The sequence below is a fragment of the Bombina bombina genome, chromosome 5 (genome assembly GCF_027579735.1).
Source record: "Bombina bombina isolate aBomBom1 chromosome 5, aBomBom1.pri, whole genome shotgun sequence".
Classification (NCBI taxonomy): domain Eukaryota; kingdom Metazoa; phylum Chordata; class Amphibia; order Anura; family Bombinatoridae; genus Bombina; species Bombina bombina.
Window position 1 is genome coordinate 995,432,991 of NC_069503.1, and position 19,469 is coordinate 995,452,459.

The 19,469-nt window shown below is 41.6% G+C and overlaps 1 protein-coding gene across 1 annotated transcript in view; it reads left to right on the forward strand.

The window, feature by feature from the left end:
• PTDSS1 (phosphatidylserine synthase 1) overlaps positions 1-19,469 on the forward strand; it is a 190,170-nt gene that overhangs the window by 119,145 nt on the left and 51,556 nt on the right. The window contains 1 exon segment of the mRNA XM_053715226.1: positions 17,061-17,160. Within this exon segment, the coding sequence (XP_053571201.1) occupies positions 17,061-17,160 (100 nt within the window).

Here is a 19,469-nt window from a genome sequence, read left to right on the forward strand (position 1 = left end):
AATCACGGCTCATTCCACTAGGGCTGTGGCTTCCACATGGGCCTTCAAGAACGAGGCTTCTGTTGATCAGATATGTAGGGCAGCGACTTGGTCTTCACTGCACACTTTTACCAAATTTTACAAGTTTGATACTTTTGCTTCTTCTGAGGCTATTTTTGGGAGAAAGGTTTTGCAAGCCGTGGTGCCTTCCATTTAGGTGACCTGATTTGCTCCCTCCCTTCATCCGTGTCCTAGAGCTTTGGTATTGGTTCCCACAAGTAAGGATGACGCCGTGGACCGGACACACCTATGTTGGAGAAAACAGAATTTATGTTTACCTGATAAATTTCTTTCTCCAACGGTGTGTCCGGTCCACGGCCCGCCCTGGTTTTTTAATCAGGTCTGATAATTTATTTTCTTTAACTACAGTCACCACGGTACCATATGGTTTCTCCTATGCTATTATTCCTCCTTAACGTCGGTCGAATGACTGGGGTAGGCGGAGCCTAGGAGGGATCATGTGACCAGCTTTGCTGGGCTCTTTGCCATTTCCTGTTGGGGAAGAGAATATCCCACAAGTAAGGATGACGCCGTGGACCGGACACACCGTTGGAGAAAGAAATTTATCAGGTAAACATAAATTCTGTTTTTTTGTATGTAAACAGGCTTTATTTTACCTGTGTAGGCAGCTGTGACTGCTGCCATCAGATCTGTAGCAAACCGGCAAATTCCTCCATAGCCTCTCTACTCCCCTCACCCCCCTCCTCTTTCTTTCCCTACAGAAGCCCACGTGCAATGAACAGTTACAGCCAGCCCTCCTGTACATCATAGGTGATGTCAAAGGGGGTGGGGCTAAAAATCGCATACTCTCGCGTTTTTTAAATCATGGCAATTTATTGCGGTTTTAAATCGCATATGCGATTAATCGTGCAGCCCTATTTAACACTTTATTAAATATGAATATTGAGTAAATACGATTTTTCATGTTTTCAGCTATTTGTTAAGCACAAAGTTCTGCAAACTGTTTTGCTGTGTGATGCATAAATATATATTTGTGTTTATCTTTTTTAATGATGGTTTTCATAGTCAAAATTAGGGATCTTTTCCAGATGAGCCCAGCCACTAATGCAAAAAGTGCATGCGCAAAAAGTTAAGCCCCGCCACTTTTGCCAGCTCCAATTTAATGCATGCATGCAGTGACTTTAGAGCCATGGGAAGTGTTTATTGGAGGGTTCAGGGTTGTATTCGGTTTGCTACCTGCACACACGTCTGTGTAGCTTGTAATCCCTAATAACCTGTAGCTAGCTACCCGAGCCAATGTCCTACTCCTTTTAGAAAAGAAACTGTCACAATTGCGATCAGCTGGGGCCCGTTAAACCAGCTGGTTGGCAAAGAGGTCAGAAAATATCTAGGTGTAGCGTTGCAATTCTCCCTAGCAACCTATGGGTTAATCGGTTGCCGAGTTGACCGCATTTTTTTTTGGACAGTTTCTTTTCTAAATATGATCGTGTGCTGCTCGAGTTGTTGCCGTAAAGTCTGTGTTGAGTTTGACATATATCTGCCTGCCAAAGAGGTCAGAAAATCGCTAGGTATAGCGTTGCAATTCTCCCTAGCAACCTATGGGTTAATCGGTTGCCGAGTTGACCGCATTTTTTTTGGACAGTTTCTTTTCTAAATATGATCGTGTCCTGCTCGAGTTGTTGCCGTAAAGTCTGTGTTGAGTTTGACATATATCTGCCTGCATAATGTATTGTGATCAAGAAATGTGCACAACATAGTGGCGGGGGTTAACTTTTTGGCGGGGCTTATCTGGAAAAGATCCAAAATTAGTTTTACTGCTACTCTTTGATACTCTATTTTTTAGCTTACAAAGTGGAAACAAATTACCTTAGAAATGATAAATTAATTTCTCTTGCAAGGTGTATCCAGTCCACTGATTCATCCTTTACTTGTGGGATATTCTCATTCCCTACAGGAAGTGGCAAAGAGAGCACACAGCAGAGCTGTCCATATAGCTCCCCCTCTAGCTCCACCCCCCAGTCATTCTCTTTGCCGGCTCTAAGCACTAGGGTCTCTCTACGGGAGGGTAAAGTGAATGTGGTGTTAGAATTGTAGTTTTATTATCTTCAATCAAAAGTTTATTTTAAATGGTACCGGTTTGTACTATTTACTCTCTAGCAGAAAAGTGATGAAGATTTCTGCTGAGAGGAAAATTATTTTAGCATGTTGTAACTAAAATCCACTGCTGTTCCCACACAGGACTGAGGAGTACCAGAAAACTTCAGTTGGGGGGAACAGTTTGCAGGGTGATCTGCAATAAGGTATGTTCAGTCATTTATTTCTAGACAAGACTGAGATAATGCTAGAAGAGACTGACAATATCCCCATGAGGGGAGGGTAAGCTATGTTCACAGACTTAGTAAGGAATTGAATGCTTACATAATAGGGCTAATATACTGGTTGACACTTATGCAGGGCAATTAATTGTTTAGCTAAGAAAAAATCATTTTGCAAGACACTTAGAAAGCCCTTTTGGGTTCTTTCTGGGGTTATTTCCCACATGGCTGTTTTTTATTCACTTAGGAGTGATTTAGTAGGCCTCACAGCTCTGGAGTAGAGTGGGAGGGGCCTAATTTTGCGCCTCAGATGCGCACTTGGAATTGCAGAGAAGTTCATGCTGCTTCTCATGGAGGGTCCTGCTGCTGTTTGAGGGCCTTAAAGAAGTTATATTCTCCCAAATCTGATCCTTAAGGGCAGGTAGGGCCACAGCAAGGCTGTGGCAAGGTGCTGTAGTAATTTTAACCGGGTTTGGGCTTTAGGCTGCTCCGGTTTGGGTATTAAGGGGTTAATTGTTCTGCAACTTGTGGTGCAATCATATTAAGGCTTTAGGTACATGCTGTGAAAATTTCAAAAGGATTGGTGCATTTTTCACTGTTTTGTAAAATTGTGTTCTCTTTTTATCTCTTAAAGGCACAGTAACGTTTTTTCAAATTGTGTTTTTTATTTGATTAAAGTGATTTCCAAGCCTGTTTGTGTATACTACTAGTCTGTTAAACATGTCTGACACTAAGGAAAATCCTTGTCCAATGTGTTTAGAAGCCATGGTGGAACCCCCTCTCAGAATGTGTCCCACTTGTACTGATATATCTATACACTTTAAAGATCATATTGTTGCACTTAAGAATGTGGCCCAAGATGATTCTCAGACTGAAGGTAACGAGGGTAGCCCGTCTGCCTGTCCCCAAGTGTCACAACCAGTTACGCCCGCGCAAGCGACACCTAGTACCTCTAGTGCGTCTAACCCTTTTACATTACAAGACTTAGTGGCAGTCATGGATAATTCTCTTACAGCCTTTTTATCTAAACTGCCCGTGTTACCTGCAAAGCGTGATAGCTCCGTTTTAAGAACAGATTATGAGCATTCTGACGCTTTGGTAGCCGTATCCGATACACCCTCACAACGCTCTGAAGTGGGAGCGAAGGATTTGATGTCTGAGGGAGAAGTCTCTGATTTAGGAAGGGTTCCTCCTCAGACAGATTCAGATACATTGGCTTTTAAATTTAAAATAGAACACCTCCGCGTTTTGCTTAGGGAGGTATTAGCTACTCTGGATGACTGCAACCCTTTGGTGATCCCAGAGAAATTGTGTAAAATGGACAAGTACCTAGAGGTCCCTGTTTACACGGATGCATTTCCGGTCCCTAAGAGGATTGCGGATATCGTTACTAGGGAGTGGGATAGACCAGGGGTTCCCTTTGTTCCCCCTCCTGTTTTTAAGAAAATGTTCCCCATATCTGACACCACGTGGAACTCGTGGCAGGTGGTCCCTAAGGTGGAGGGGGCTGTTTCTTCACTTGCTAAGCGCATAACCATACCAAATGAAGACAGTTGTTCTTTCAAAGACCCTATGGATAAGAAGTTAGACGGTTTACTTAAGAAAATTTTTGTTCAACAAGGTTTTCTTCTCCAGCCTATTGCCTGCATTATTCCTGTAACTACTGCAGCCGCTTTCTGGTTTGAGGCGCTGGAAGACTCGCTCCAGACGGAGACCTCATATGAGGAAATTATGGATAGAATTAAGGCTCTTAAGCTAGCTAATTCTTTTATCACTGACGCCGCTTTCCAAATAGCTAAGTTAGCGGCAAAAAATTCAGGTTTCGCCATTTTGGCACGCAGGGCACTATGGCTAAAGTCCTGGTCGGCCGATGTGTCGTCTAAATCAGAGCTTTTGAACATCCCTTTCAAAGGAAAGACCCTCTCCGGGCCTGAATTGAAAGAGATTATTTCAGGAACGGCCCCGCTTCATCCTCTCCGGCTGCAAAGCAAGAGGGTAACGCTTCACAGCCCAAGGCAACTTGGAAACCTTACCAGGGCTGGAATAAGGGGAAACAGGCCAAAAAGCCTGCAGCTGCCACCAAGACAGCATGAAGGGGTAGCCCCCGATCCGGGACCGGATCTAGTAGGGGGCAGACTCTCTCTCTTCGCTCAGGCCTGGGCAAGAGATGTACACGATCCTTGGGCGTTAGATATTGTATCCCAGGGATATCTTCTAGAATTCAAGGGTTCTCCTCCAAGGGGGAGGTTCCACATTTCTCGTCTGGCTACAGATCAGACAAAGAAAGAGGCGTTTTTACGCTGTGTAGAAGATCTACATACAATGGGAGTGATCCACCCAGTTCCAATCGTGGAACAAGGGCTGGGTTTTTACTCAAACCTGTTTGTGGTTCCCAAAAAAGAGGGAACTTTAAGACCCATCCTGGATCTAAAAATTCTAAACAGATTCCTCAGAGTCCCATCATTCAAAATGGAGACCATTCGGACAATCTTACCAATGATCCAGGAAGGTCAATATATGACTTCCGTGGATCTAAAGGATGCATACCTACACATTCCTATCCACAAAGATCATCACCAGTTTCTCAGGTTCGCCTTTCTGGACAAGCATTACCAGTTTGTGGCTCTTCCTTTCGGCTTAGCCACTGCTCCCAGAATTTTCACAAAGGTGCTAGGGTCCCTTCTGGCGGTTCTAAGACCGCGGGGCATAGCAGTAGCGCCTTTCCTAGACGACATTTTAATTCAGGCGCCGTCTTTCCAAAGATCCAAGTCTCACACAGAGATTGTACTGGCCTTTCTGAGGTCTCACGGGTGGAAGGTGAACATCAAAAAGAGTTCTCTTTCCCCTCTCACAAGGGTTCCCTTCCTAGGGACTCTAATAGACTCGGTAGAAATGAAAATATTTCTGTCGGAGGTCAGAAAATTAAAACTCTTAACTACTTGCCGAGTTCTTCATTCCATTCCCCGGCCATCTGTGGCTCAGTGCATGGAGACAATCGGATTAATGGTAGCGGCAATGGACATATAGTCCCTTTTGCTCGGATACACCTCAGACCACTGCAACTATGCATGCTCAAACAGTGGAATGGGGATTATGCAGATTTGTCTCCTCAAATTCAGTTGGACCAGGAGACCAGAGATTCTCTTCTCTGGGGTGGTCTCAGGACCACCTGTCTCAGGGAATATGTTTCCGCAGGCCAGAGTGTGTCATTGTAACGACCGACGCCAGTCTGTTAGGCTGGGGTGCGGTCTGGGACTCCCTGAAAGCTCAGGGCTTATGGTCTCGGGAAGAAACGTTTCTCCCGATAAACATTCTGGAGCTGAGGGCGATATTCAACGCTCTTCAGGCATGGCCTCAACTAGCTGCGGCCAAATTCATCAGATTTCAGTCGGACAACATCACGACTGTAGCTTACGTCAATCATCAGGGGGGAACAAAGAGTTCCCTAGCGATGACGGAAGTAACCAAAATAATCAGGTGGGCGGAGGATCACTCCTGCCATCTCTCAGCAATTCACATCCCAGGAGTAGACAACTGGGAGGCGGAATTTCTAAGTCGTCAGACTTTTCACTCAGGGGAGTGGGAACTCCACCCGGAGGTATTTGCCCAGCTGACTCAGCTATGGGGCATTCCGGAAATGGATCTGATGGCGTCCCGTCAGAACGCCAAACTTCCTCTCTACGGGTCCAGGTCCCGGGACCCCAAGGCGGTATTGATAGATGCTTTAGCAGCTCCTTGGTCCTTCAATCTGGCTTATGTTTTTCCACCTTTCCCTCTCCTCCCGCGTCTGGTCACCAGAATCAAGCAGGAGAAGGCTTTGGTGATTCTATAGCGCCTGCGTGGCCACGCAGGACTTGGTATGCAGACCAAGTGAACATGTCATCTGTCCCATCATGGACACTGCCAATGAGGCCGGATCTTCTAATACAGGGTCCGTTCAAGCATCCAAATCTAGTTTCTCTACGTCTGACTGCTTGGAGATTGAACGCTTAGTTCTATCAAAGCGTAGGTTCTCTGAGTCAGTTATAGATTTTATTGAGGGTTCTCTGATTCGGTCATTGATACCTTGATTCAGGCTAGAAATCCTGTCACCAGGAAAATCTACCATAAGATATGGCCGAAATATCTTTGTTGGTGCGAATCCAAGGGTTACTCATGGAGTAAGATTAGGATTCCCAGGATATTGTCCTTTCTCCAAGAAGGATTGGAGAAAGGATTGTCAGCAAGTTCCTTAAAAGGACAAATATCTGCTTTGTCTATCCTGTTACACAAGCGTCTGGCAGAGGTACCAGACGTTCAAGCATTTGCTCAGGCTTTAGTCAGAATCAAGCCTGTCTATAAACCTGTGGCTCCGCCATGGAGTTTGAATCTAGTTCTTTCAGTTCTTCAAGGGGTTCCGTTTGAACCTTTACATTCCATAGACATTAAGTTGTTATCTTGGAAAGTTTTGTTTTTGGTAGCTATCTCTTCTGCTCTAAGAGTTTCAGAATTATCTGCCTTACAGTGTGATTCACCTTACCTGGTGTTCCACGCAGATAAGGTAGTTTTGCGTACCAAGCCTGGTTTTCTTCCTAAAGTTGTTTCTAACAAGAATATTAACCAGGAAATAGTTGTTCCTTCTCTGTGTCCTAATCCATCTTTGAAGAAGGAACGTCTTTTACACAATCTTGATGTAGTTCGTGCTTTAAAGTTCTATTTACAAGCAACTAAGGATTTCAGACAAACATCTTCCTTGTTTGTTATCTATTCTGGTAAGAGGAGAGGTCAGAAAGCGACTGCTACCTCTCTTTCCTTTTGGCTGAAAAGCATCATCCGTTTGGCCTATGAGACTGCTGGCCAGCAGCCTCCTGAAAGAATTACTGCTCATTCTACCAGAGCAGTGGCTTCCACATGGGCTTTCAAAAATGAGGCTTCTGTTGAACAGATTTGTAAGGCAGCGACTTGGTCTTCACTGCATACTTTTGCCAAATTTTACAAATTCGATACTTTTGCTTCTTCGGAGGCTATTTTTGGGGGAGAGGTTTTGCAAGCAGTGGTGCCTTCCGTTTAAGGTACCTGTCTTGTTCCCTCCCTTCATCCATGTCCTAAAGCTTTGGTATTGGTATCTCACAAGTAAAGGATGAATCCGTGGACTGGATACACCTTGCAAGAGAAAACAGAATTTATGCTTACCTGATAAATTACTTTCTCTTGCGGTGTATCCAGTCCACGGCCGCCCTGGCATTTAAGTCAGGTTCAAATTTCTTGTTTAAACTACAGTCACCACTGCACCCTATGGTTTCTCCTTTTTCTTCCTAACCTTTGGTCGAATGACTGGGGGGTGGAGCTAGAGGGGGAGCTCTGCTGTGTGCTCTCTTTGCCACTTCCTGTAGGGAATGAGAATATCCCACAAGTAAAGGATGAATCCGTGGACTGGATACACCGCAAGAGAAAGTAATTTATCAGGTAAGCATAAATTCTGTTTTTCTTTTGTCATGTGCATAACTATATATCACAACTTTAATTCCATTTTTTTTTCTGTGGGATTAAATTGTACCTTCTGGCTGCTAAAACCTAAACATAATCCATTTATTCAGTCTTTTTTATATCCTTGAGTAAATATGTATATGGTCTTGTCAGTCAACCATGTCATAAAATGTGTGTGTGCATTTAGCAAATAATAGCCATCAATTTGCCTTTCTGCTGTTAATTAAAATGGTAATTGCTTTCAGCAGGAACATGATTCCTAATTATATTGGTCTGCCTAATTTGCATAGCAACTGACTATATGAGCTTTACTTACTGATAAATTATTATTCTATTCCACACACTACATTTTTACACAAGTATTTCTGCCTTTTATTTGGGTGCCTGTTTGGCACCAGAAAGCTAAATAACTGGACAGTGTGAAGTAAAGATGGCTGTGTTTGCCAGGTAAGCCCACAAGACCTTTTGTATGTAGATTCTAGTTGTACATATCCTTTGAAGCAGCACTGGCAACTCAAAGATCTTCTGTTAACATTGCAATAGTACAACTACGCTACTGCTAAAAGAACAAAATATCACATTTAAAACTCAGTTTTTGGCTAGAGGTATTTCTTAAACTATACTTTGACTTGCAAAACTGATTACTTTAAAAGCTGTCTCTGCTTCACCGATAACTTTGAAAGTGTGCAAGAGCTGTTGCCAATACAGTAGTAAGATGCGTCCTTTACTTGCACATGCTTTGAGTTCTGGTTACATGCACTGTTTAGGCTGCGCTTGCATGCTATTTACTGCTTTATTAGTGGCCGTTAGCTTGCTTGCATTTTAGAGGTAGCATTTTTGAAAGTGAAGGTGTATTGCAGAAATATTTATAATTTAGTTTAAAATACATTTCTCTTGTTAAGTGTGTTCAGTCCACGGGTCATCCATTACTTATGGGATATATTCTCCTCCCCAACAGGAAGTTGCAAGAGGATCACCCAAGCAGAGCTGCCACACAGCTCCTCCCCTCACATGTCATATCCAGTCATTCTCTTACATGTCTCAACAAAGAAGGAGGTCGCGAGAGGAGATAGGAGTTTTTTACCTAATTATTCTTCAATCAAAAGTTTTTTTGTTTTTTTTTCTCTCAGGCAGTATTTAGAAGAAGAATCTGCCTGCGTTTTTCTATGATCTTAGCAGACGTAACTAAGATCCACTGGCTGTTCTCGCACATTCTGAGGAGTGGGGTAACTTCAGAAAAGGGAATAGCATGCGGGTTCCCCGCAAATAAGGTATGTGCAGTAATATTTTCTAGGAATGGAATTGACTAAGAAAACACTGCTGTTACCCATATGATGTAAGTACAGCCTTTAATGCAGTAGTAGCGACTAGTATCAGGCTGATAAATGTATGCGCAGTTGAGTTATTTTCTAGGGACTAGAATTTGACTGAGAAAATACTGTTAATACTGAAATAAATGTATGAGCCTTAACTGCAGTAGAAGCGACTGGTAGCAGGCTTAGTGATAACTTTGCATAACACTGGAAAGTTGTTTTTAAAACGTTTACTGGCATGTTATTCGTTTTGTGAGGTACTTTGGTGATAAATCTTTTTGGGCATGATTTTTTTCCATATGGCTAACGTGTATTTCTGCATAGAAACCGTTGTAACAGGTCTCCCACTGTTGTAATATGAGTGGGAGGGGCCTTTTTTAGCGCCTTGTTGCGCAGTTAAAATTCTTGCACAGTCTTCCTCCTTGATCTAGGACGTCTACAGAGAGCTCAGGGGTCTTCAAAATTCATTTTTGAGGGAGGTAATCAGTCACAGCAGACCTGTGACAGTGTGTTTGACTGTGATAAAAGCGTTAAATCTTAAATTGATTATCCGTTTTTGGGTATTGAGGGGTTAATCATCCGTTTGCTAGTGGGTGCAATCCTCTGCTAAATTCATACAATTACTGTTAAATTGTTGGCTATAACTGAATTAGTTCATTGTTATTTCAACTGTGACAGTTTTTTGTGTTTTTAAAAGCGCTGCAGCATTTTTTCAATTGCTGGTAAATTTATTGACAGATTTTTTCCAAGCTTGCTAGCTTTCATTGCTAGTCTGTTTAAACATGTCTGATACAGATGAATCTACTTGTTCATTATGTTTAAAAGCCAATGTGGAGCCCAATAGAAATATGTGTACCAATTGTATTGATGTTACTTTAAATAAAAGTCAGTCTTTACCTGTAAAGAAATTATCACCAGACAACGAGGGGGAAGTTATGCCGCCTAACTCTCCTCACGTGTCAGTACCTTCGCCTCCCGCTCAGGAGGTGCGTGAGATTGTGGCGCCAAGTACATCAAGGCCCTTACAAATCACTTTGCATGATATGGCTAATGTTATGAAAGAAGTATTATCTAATTTGCCTGAGTTAAGAGGCAAGCGCGATAGCTCTGGGTTTAGGACAGAGCGCGCCGATGACACGAGAGCCATGTCCGATACTGCGTCACAATTTGCAGAACATGAGGACTGAGAGCTTCATTCTGTGGGTGACGGATCTGATCCGGGGAGACCGGATTCAGAAATTTTAAATTTTAAATTTAAGCTTGAGAACCACCGTGTATTACTAGGGGAGGTGTTAGCGGCTCTGAACGATTGCGACACGGTTGCAATCCCAGAGAAATTATGTAGGCTGGATAAATACTATGCGGTACCAGTGTGTACTGACATTTTTCCGATACCTAAAAGGCTTTCAGAGATTATTAGCAAGGAGTGGGATAGACCCGGTGTGCCCTTTTCCCCTCCTCCGATATTTAGAAAAATGTTCCCAATAGACTCCACCACACGAGACTTATGGCAGACGGTCCCTAAGGTGGAGGGAGCAGTTTCTACTTTAGCCAAGCGTACCACTATCCCGGTGAAGGATAGTTGTGCTTTCTCAGATCCAATGGATAAAAAATTAGAAGGTTACCTTAAGAAAATGTTTGTTCAACAAGGTTTTATATTACAGCCCCTTGCATGCATTGCGCCCGTCACTGCTGCAGCGGCATTCTGGTTTGAGTCTCTGGAAGAGGCTATTCGCACAGCACCATTGGATGAGATTATGAACAAGCTTAAAGCCCTTAAGCTAGCTAATGCATTTATTTCGGATGCCGTTGTGCATTTAACCAAACTAACGGCTAAGAACTCCGGATTCGCCATCCAGGCACGCAGAGCGCTATGGCTTAAATCCTGGTCAGCAGATGTAACTTCTAAATCTAAATTGCTTAATATTCCTTTCAAAGGGCAAACCTTATTCGGGCCCGGCTTGAAAGAAATTATTGCTGACATTACTGGAGGTAAGGGTCACACCCTTCCTCAGGACAGGGCCAAATCAAAGGCCAAACAGTCTAATTTTCGTGCCTTTCGTAATTTCAAGGCAGGAACAGCATCAACTTCCTCCGCTCCAAAACAGGAAGGGACTGCTACTCGTTAAAGACAGGGTTGGAAAGGCAACCAGTCCTGGAACAAGGGCAAGCAGGCCAGAAAACCTACTTCTGCCCCTAAGACAGCATGAAGAAAGGGCCCCCTATCCGGAAACGGATCTAGTGGGGGGCAGACTTTCTCTCTTCGCCCAGGCCTGGGCAAGAGATGTCCAGGATCCCTGGGCGTTGGAGATCATATCTCAGGGATACCTTCTGGACTTCAAAACTTCTCCTCCACAAGGGAGATTTCATCTGTCAAGGTTATCAACAAACCTAATAAAGAAAGAGGCATTTCTACGATGTGTACAAGACCTCTTAGTAATGGGAGTAATCCACCCGGTTCCGCGGACGGAACAAGGGCAAGGTTTTTACTCAAATCTGTTTGTGGTTCCCAAAAAAGAGGGAACCTTCAGGCCAATCTTGGACCTGAAGATCTTAAACAAATTCCTAAGGGTTCCATCGTTCAAAATGGAAACTATTCGAACCATCCTACCCATGATCCAAGAGGGTCAGTATATGACCACAGTGGACTTAAAGGATGCCTACCTTCACATACCGATTCACAAGGATCATTATCGGTACCTAAGGTTTGCCTTTCTAGACAGGCATTACCAGTTTGTAGCTCTTCCCTTCGGGTTGGCTACGGCCCCGAGAATTTTTACAAAGGTTCTGGGCTCGCTTCTGGCAGTACTAAGACCGCGAGGCATAGTGGTGGCTCCGTACCTAGACGACATCCTGATACAAGCGTCAACTTTTCAAAATGCAAAGTCTCATACAGAGATAGTTCTAGCATTTCTAAGGTCGCATGGGTGGAAAGTGAACATGGAAAAGAGTTCTCTGTTCCCATTCACAAGGGTTCCCTTTCTAGGGACTCTTATAGATTCTGTAGAGATGAAGATTTACCTGACGGAGTCCAGGTTATCAAAAATCCTAAATGCTTGCCGTGTCCTTCATTCCATTCCAAGCCCATCAGTAGCTCAGTGCATGGAAGTAATCGGCTTAATGGTCGCGGCAATGGACATAGTGCCACTTGCGCGCCTACATCTCAGACCGCTGCAACTATGCATGCTAAGTCAGTGGAATGGGGATTACTCAGATCTGTCCCCTTTACTAAATCTGGACCAGGAGGCCAGAGATTCTCTTCTCTGGTGGTTGTCGCGGGTTCATCTGTCCAAAGGAATGACTTTTCGCAGACCAGATTGGACGATTGTAACAACAGATGCCAGCCTACTAGGCTGGGGTGCAGTCTGGAACTCCCTGAAGGCTCAGGGATCGTGGACTCAGGAGGAGAAACTCCTCCCAATAAACATTCTGGAATTAAGAGCAATATTCAGTGCTCTTCTAGCTTGGCCTAAGTTAGCAACACTGAGGTTCATAAGATTTCAGTCGGACAACATCACGACTGTGGCTTACATCAATCATCAAGGGGGAACCAGGAGTTCCCTAGCGATGTTGGAAGTCTCGAAGATAATTCGCTGGTCAGAGTCGCACTCTTGTCACCTGTCAGCGATCTACATCTCAGGCGTGGAGAACTGGGAGGCGGACTTTCTAAGCCGCCAGACCTTTCATCCGGGGGAGTGGGAACTTCACCCGGAGGTGTTTGCTCAACTGATCCTTCGTTGGGGCGAACTGGAGCTGGATCTCATGGCATCTCGCCAGAACGCCAAGCTTCCTTGTTACGGATCCAGGTCCAGGGACCCGGGAGCGGTGCTGGTAGATGCACTAGCAGCCCCTTGGGTTTTCAACATGGCTTATGTGTTTCCACCATTTCCGTTGCTACCTCGACTGATTGCCAGGATCAAACAGGAGAGAGCATCAGTGATTCTGATAGCGCCTGCGTGGCCACGCAGGACCTGGCATGCAGACCTAGTGGACATGTCGTCCTGTCCACCATGGTCTCTGCCTCTGAGGCAGGACCTTCTAATTCAGGGTCCTTTCAACCATCCAAGCCTAATTTCTCTGAGGCTGACTGCATGGAGATTGAACGCTTGATTCTATCAAAGCGTGGTTTTTCGGAGTCGGTTATTGATACGTTAATACAGGCTCGGAAACCTGTTACCAGAAAAATTTACCATAAGATATGGCGTAAATATTTATATTGGTGTGAATCCAAGAGTTACTCATGGAGTAAGGTTAGGATTCCTAGGATATTGGCTTTTCTACAAGCAGGTTTAGAAAAGGGTTTATCCGCTAGTTCGTTAAAGGGACAGATTTCTGCTCTGTCTATTCTTTTACACAAACGTCTGGCAGAGAATCCAGACGTCCAGGCTTTTTGTCAGGCTTTGGCTAGGATTAAGCCTGTGTTTAAAACTGTTGCTCCTCCGTGGAGCTTAAACTTGGTTCTTAAAGTTCTTCAGGGTGTTCCGTTTGAACCCCTTCATTCCATTGATATTAAGCTTTTATCTTGGAAAGTTCTGTTTTTGATGGCTATTTCCTCGGCTTGAAGAGTCTGAGTTATCTGCCTTACATTGCGATTCTCCTTATCTGATTTTTCATTCAGACAAGGTAGTTCTGCGTACTAAAGCTGGATTTTTACCTAAGGTTGTTTCTAACAGGAATATCAATCAAGAGATTGTTGTTCCTTCATTATGTCCTAATCCTTCTTCAAAGAAGGAACGTCTTTTGCATAATCTGGACGTAGTCCGTGCCCTGAAGTTCTACTTACAGGCAACTAAAGATTTTCGGCAAACTTCTTCTCTGTTTGTCGTTTATTCTGGTCAGAGGAGAGGTCAAAAGGCTTCGGCCACCTCTCTCTCTTTTTGGCTTCGTAGCATAATACGTTTAGCCTATGAGACTGCTGGACAGCAGCCTCCTGAAAGAATTACAGCTCATTCCACTAGAGCTGTGGCTTCCACCTGGGCCTTTAAGAATGAGGCCTCTGTTGAACAGATTTGCAAGGCTGCAACTTGGTCTTCACTTCATACCTTTTCAAAATTTTAGAAATTTGACACTTTTGCTTCTTTGGAGGCTGGTTTTGGGAGAAAGGTTCTACAGGCAGTGGTTCCTTCTGTTTAATGTTCCTGCCTTGTCCCTCCCATCATCCGTGTACTTTAGCTTTGGTATTGGTATCCCATAAGTAATGGATGACCCGTGGACTGAACACACTTAACAAGAGAAAACATAATTTATGCTTACCTGATAAATTTATTTCTCTTGTAGTGTGTTCAGTCCACGGCCCGCCCTGTCTTTTTGAGGCAGTTCTAAATTTTAATTAAAACTCCAGTCACCACTGCACCCTATAGTTTTTCCTTTCTCGTCTTGTTTCGGTCGAATGACTGGATATGACATGTGAGGGGAGGAGCTGTGTGGCAGCTCTGCTTGGGTGATCCTCTTGCAACTTCCTGTTGGGGAGGAGAATATATCCCATAAGGAATGGATGACCCGTGGACTGAACACACTACAAGAGAAATAAATTTATCAGGTAAGCATAAATTATGTTTTTACCTTTTTATGTCCCCTTTTGCCCCCTTAAAAGTTGTTAAATATTTGTAAAATAAATATAAATGGTTTATTTTTTTTAAAGGAATAATCTAGTCAAAATTAAACTTTCATGATTCAGATAGAGCATGAAATTTTAAGCAACTTTCTAATTTACTCCTATAATTAATTTGTCTATGTTCTATTGCTATCTTTATTTGAAAAAGCAAGAATGTAAGCTTAGAAGCCGGCCCATCTTTGGTTCAGCACCTGGGTAACACTTGCCAATTGGTGTTTAAATGTAGCCACCAATCGGCAAGCACTACCCAGGGTGCTGAACCAAAAATGGTCCGGCTCCTAAGCTTATATTCCAGCTTTTTTTTAAATTAAGATACCAAGAGGAAATTGATAATAGGAGTAAATTTGAAAGTTGTTTAAAATTGCATGCTCTATCTGAATCATGAAAGAAAAAAATGTGGGTTTCATATCCCTTTAAAAGGACAGTATACACTCATTTTCATATAACTGCATGTAATAGACACTACTATAAAGAATAAGATGCACAGATACTGATATAAAAATCCAGTATAAAATGGTTTAAAAACTTACTTAGAAGCTTTCAGTTTAGCTCTGTTGAAAAGGTAGTTGGAAAGCCCACTGCAAGTGGGAAATAAGACACTCCCCCCCCCCTTCTTTTGCATATGATAAGACCCTTTACACAAACAGGAGCAAGCTGGAGAAGGTAGCTGACGGTATTCAAATAAAACTTTGGGGCTTGGTTAGGAGTCTGAAAATCAGAGCAATGTTCTAAGCAAAATTATACATTTTTTAAAAAAAAACAACTTTATGGGCTTTATAAATAGATCATCTACAAAACATTTATGCAAACAAAAAATGTGTATAATGGCCCTTTAATTTGTATCTCACTCTACCATTCACAAAGACTGTTGAGTCCAATTCAGTGTTTCTCAATGACATTCTGCAAGCACTTCTAAGAGGCAGATGTACAGTGTTTTCATACTTTAATAGAAATTGTAATGCAAAACATAAGCGCATTTGTTTAAGCACCTTGTTTGTATACTTTGGTAAGCCTAACTCTGGACACAGCTGCCGATTGCAAGGTTACTTTAGTTATATTTACCATATTTATTGTGTTCTAGGCTTAGCACTCACTTTTACTTGCTTAAGTGCTCATCAACTTTAAATATTCCACCAGTCAAGAAGGCACTCTCTGGTCTTAATGCTTCATATGTGGTTTATTCTGTTATGTTTCAGGGTTATTTATGTTTCTCACACATACATTGTATAATAACCCAGTAACATTTTTAGGTGTGGGGGGAAGGGGAGGCACCTATTGATGTCTTGGGGGCTCTAAACCTGGGCACCAGGGCATTATTTTAAAGGGACACTGAACCCAAATTTTTTCTTTTGTGATTCAGATAGAGCATGCAATTTTAAGCAACATTATAATTTACTCCTTTTATCAAATTTTCTTCATTTTCTTGCTATCTTTATTTGAAAAAGAAGCCATATAAGCTTCTTTTTTTTTAGTTTAGAACTCTGGACAGCACTTTTTTATTGGTGGATGAATTTATCCACCAATCAGCAAGGACAACCCAGGTTGTTCCCCAAAAATGGGCCGGCATCTAAACTTACATTCTTGCATTTCAAATAAAGATGCCAAGAGAATGAAGAAAATTTGATAATAGAAGTAAATTAGAAAGTTGCTTAAAACTGCATGCTCTGTCTGAATCACAAAAGAAAAAATTTGGCTTCAATGTCCCTTTAAGGGTTTGTCGAGCCCTGATTATTATTATTATTTTTTCTCTCTTTTATTATTTATTATTGGAAATGTTTACATAAAACATTTTTACCTTGTCGGATATGTTGCCTTCCCTTTAAGTCCTAGTAAACAACACTGTTTTGTTATTTACCATTCAGTACATATTTATTTGTTCTGTATCTTTACTGCAGTTATTTTACCTCATTGCAGGGGTGTATGGATTTGGTGAGCCTTTTAGATGTTAGTAGACTGATTTTCTCCGTATAGATTTATACTTTGTGTAGTGTCTGAGTGAACTACATCACATCTCTTGATTTACTAATATGAGAATGGCCTTACACTTCCCTATAGATTATCAGTGCCTGATTCTCAAAATCTCACCGGCATGTAGAGAAAGTGTCTTTCGTGAACATGAAGCATACTCGTGAACTCCCCTTAATCAGTCAACAGTTTTCCAAGGTATAACGATCCCTGAAAAGCCTCTTAATACTGCCCAGACATCTAAAAGAATCTCGTTGGAGCAGAGGGTGTATATGAACAAACCATTTGTTTTTAAGTACATGCATACGATTTTTTTAGTCAGTTGCCGATATTTAAATAAAACAAAGTATTCTTAATCCTGTTTTTATTAACTTTTTCCTCATATAGCGCCATCGCTTTCCTTGAAGCAATAGTATGCATCAAGTTTGGTCAAGACCTCTTCAATAAAACGCATTTGCTGTATGTGGTACTTTGGCTTCTGTGTGTGGTAAGTGGAGATTTATATAATTTTTTTTTTTTTTTTTGTGTGTTTGAATTTTATTATCAAGGTTTACAAATAACGTAGACACATTTTACTTATTTTCGACGTGAAATTGCTGTGCCTTTAATACAAGGACAATATCTGCTCTTGTAAAATATATATAAATTAAAGGGATATGATTTTTTTTTTATGTTTCAGATACAGCGCACAATTGTAAACAACTTTTTCAATTTACTTCAATTAGCAAATTTTAATTTCTTTGTTGAAGGAGCAGCATTGCATTACAGGAAGTTAGCTAAACACATTGGGTGAACCAATGATAAGAGGCAAATATGTGCAGCCACCAATCAACAGCTAGTTCCCAGTAGTGCATTGCGACTTCTGATTCTAACTAGGTATTATTTTTAACAAAGAATACCAAGAGAACAAAGCAAATTAAATTATAAAATCAAATTAGAAAGTTGTTTAAAATGGTATGCTCTATGTGAATCATGAAAGAAATGTTTTGGGTTTCATGTCCCTTTAGCACATTTGTTATTTAAATTAAGAATGATATAATATGTGATATAATTATTGGTAACTATTTTGTCCAAAGTCAAACCCCCAAGGATTAGGCAAAAAATATTGTATGTATTTACTTTTCTGATGTACCTAAAAATAAAAACCTTCTAATCTTCCCCTTCTTATCTGTGAGAACATCATCTGTTGAGATTTAAATAAAACCACAATATACCATTATATTGAGGGCACTTTTTACTTGCTATTTTTAACTTCTTTTTTTTTATTTTAGTTGTTTTACTTAAAGGGACATTCCAGTTAAGTTTTGCACAGAAGCATTTTTGCAGTATACATGTATTAGCAAAAATGCTTCTAGTGTAAGCTTATAGCTGTTTCAAGATTTGTATTTAAAGGGACAGTCAACACCCGATGCAACTTCACTCCATACCTTAGATCAGGAATAGAAGATGCAGCTGCACCGCGTCGCATGTTGATTAGCTAACGGTATAGGAGTAATCACCCAGAATACATATGTTTATTCTGTGTAGGTATGACCGCCAAACTCCCCCCACTGTTAGGTATTTACTTTCCTTTTATTTGAATCTTCCAATCATAATCCAATCCTCGGTTGGATTAAAAAGTGTTCACAGAGAATCGCGCATGCGCAATGGATAATCACAGCAGCACTTACGATTTCAGCTTGCGTTTGCGAGCGGGCAGAAGATAATGCGCATGCGCATTATCAGAAATGGCAACGTCACCCTTTGGAACATGAACGAGCAGGGAAAATATTAGAGAAGGGGACGAAGGAGGATGGGGAGGAGTTTGGCGGCCATATCTACAAGGTCATAAACATTTGTATTTTGGTTGATTACTCCAATACTGTTAGTGTTTCAACATGTGATGCAGTGCAGCGGAATCTTCTATTCCTGATCTAAGGTATAGAGTTAAGTTACATCGAGTGTTGACTGTCCCTTTAAGTATGATTTGTGCACCAGCATTTTAAACACAGCACTTGGCCAGAGAGCCTAAGGTGATTGTATCATCCTGTAATGACTCGATTTGCATAATTGCTTACATGAAACAAGCCCCAACGGCTCTATGAGCAGCTGCAGTATTTAAAGTGTGTGTGCCCTGAGAATATATATGGGTATGCTTCACATGCACGTGCAGAGAAAAATGCTAACACTAAAACAGTGATAACTTTTACTAGAAGCAATATTTGCCAGTATATATTGTAAATATGTTTCTATCCAAAGATGTAATTAATTTATGTGCATTTTAATTTTGACCAGAATGTCCCTTTTAAAGTGAAAGTAAAATCTTTGTAATTGCAATATTTGTCTGCTGTTTTTTGAATTCATTAATACCTTATTTGATGCAGTTGTTTGTTTTTCTATAGCCTAAGTCCACACACCACTTGCCTTTTTTTAGTAGTCAAAAAAGTAGTAAAAAAATAAACTTAAAGGAACAGCATACACCAATTTACATATAACTGCATGTACTAGACACTACTATAAAGAAGAATATGAACAGATAATGATCTAAAAATCCAGTAATAAAAACTTTTAAATACTCACTTAGAAGCTCCCAGTTTAGCATTGTTGATGAGGTTAGGCTGGGACACCCACTGAAAGCGGCTGAGAAAGCGGAAAGAGCAGACCCTCCCCTTTTAAATGAAAAGACCCTTTACTCAAACTGGAACAAGCAGGACTCTGTAGACTTCAGTCTCCATCTGATAGTTTGGGGCTTGGTTAGGAGTCTGAAAATCAGCACAATGTTACTAGAAAATAAGCAAAACTAAACATTGTTACAAA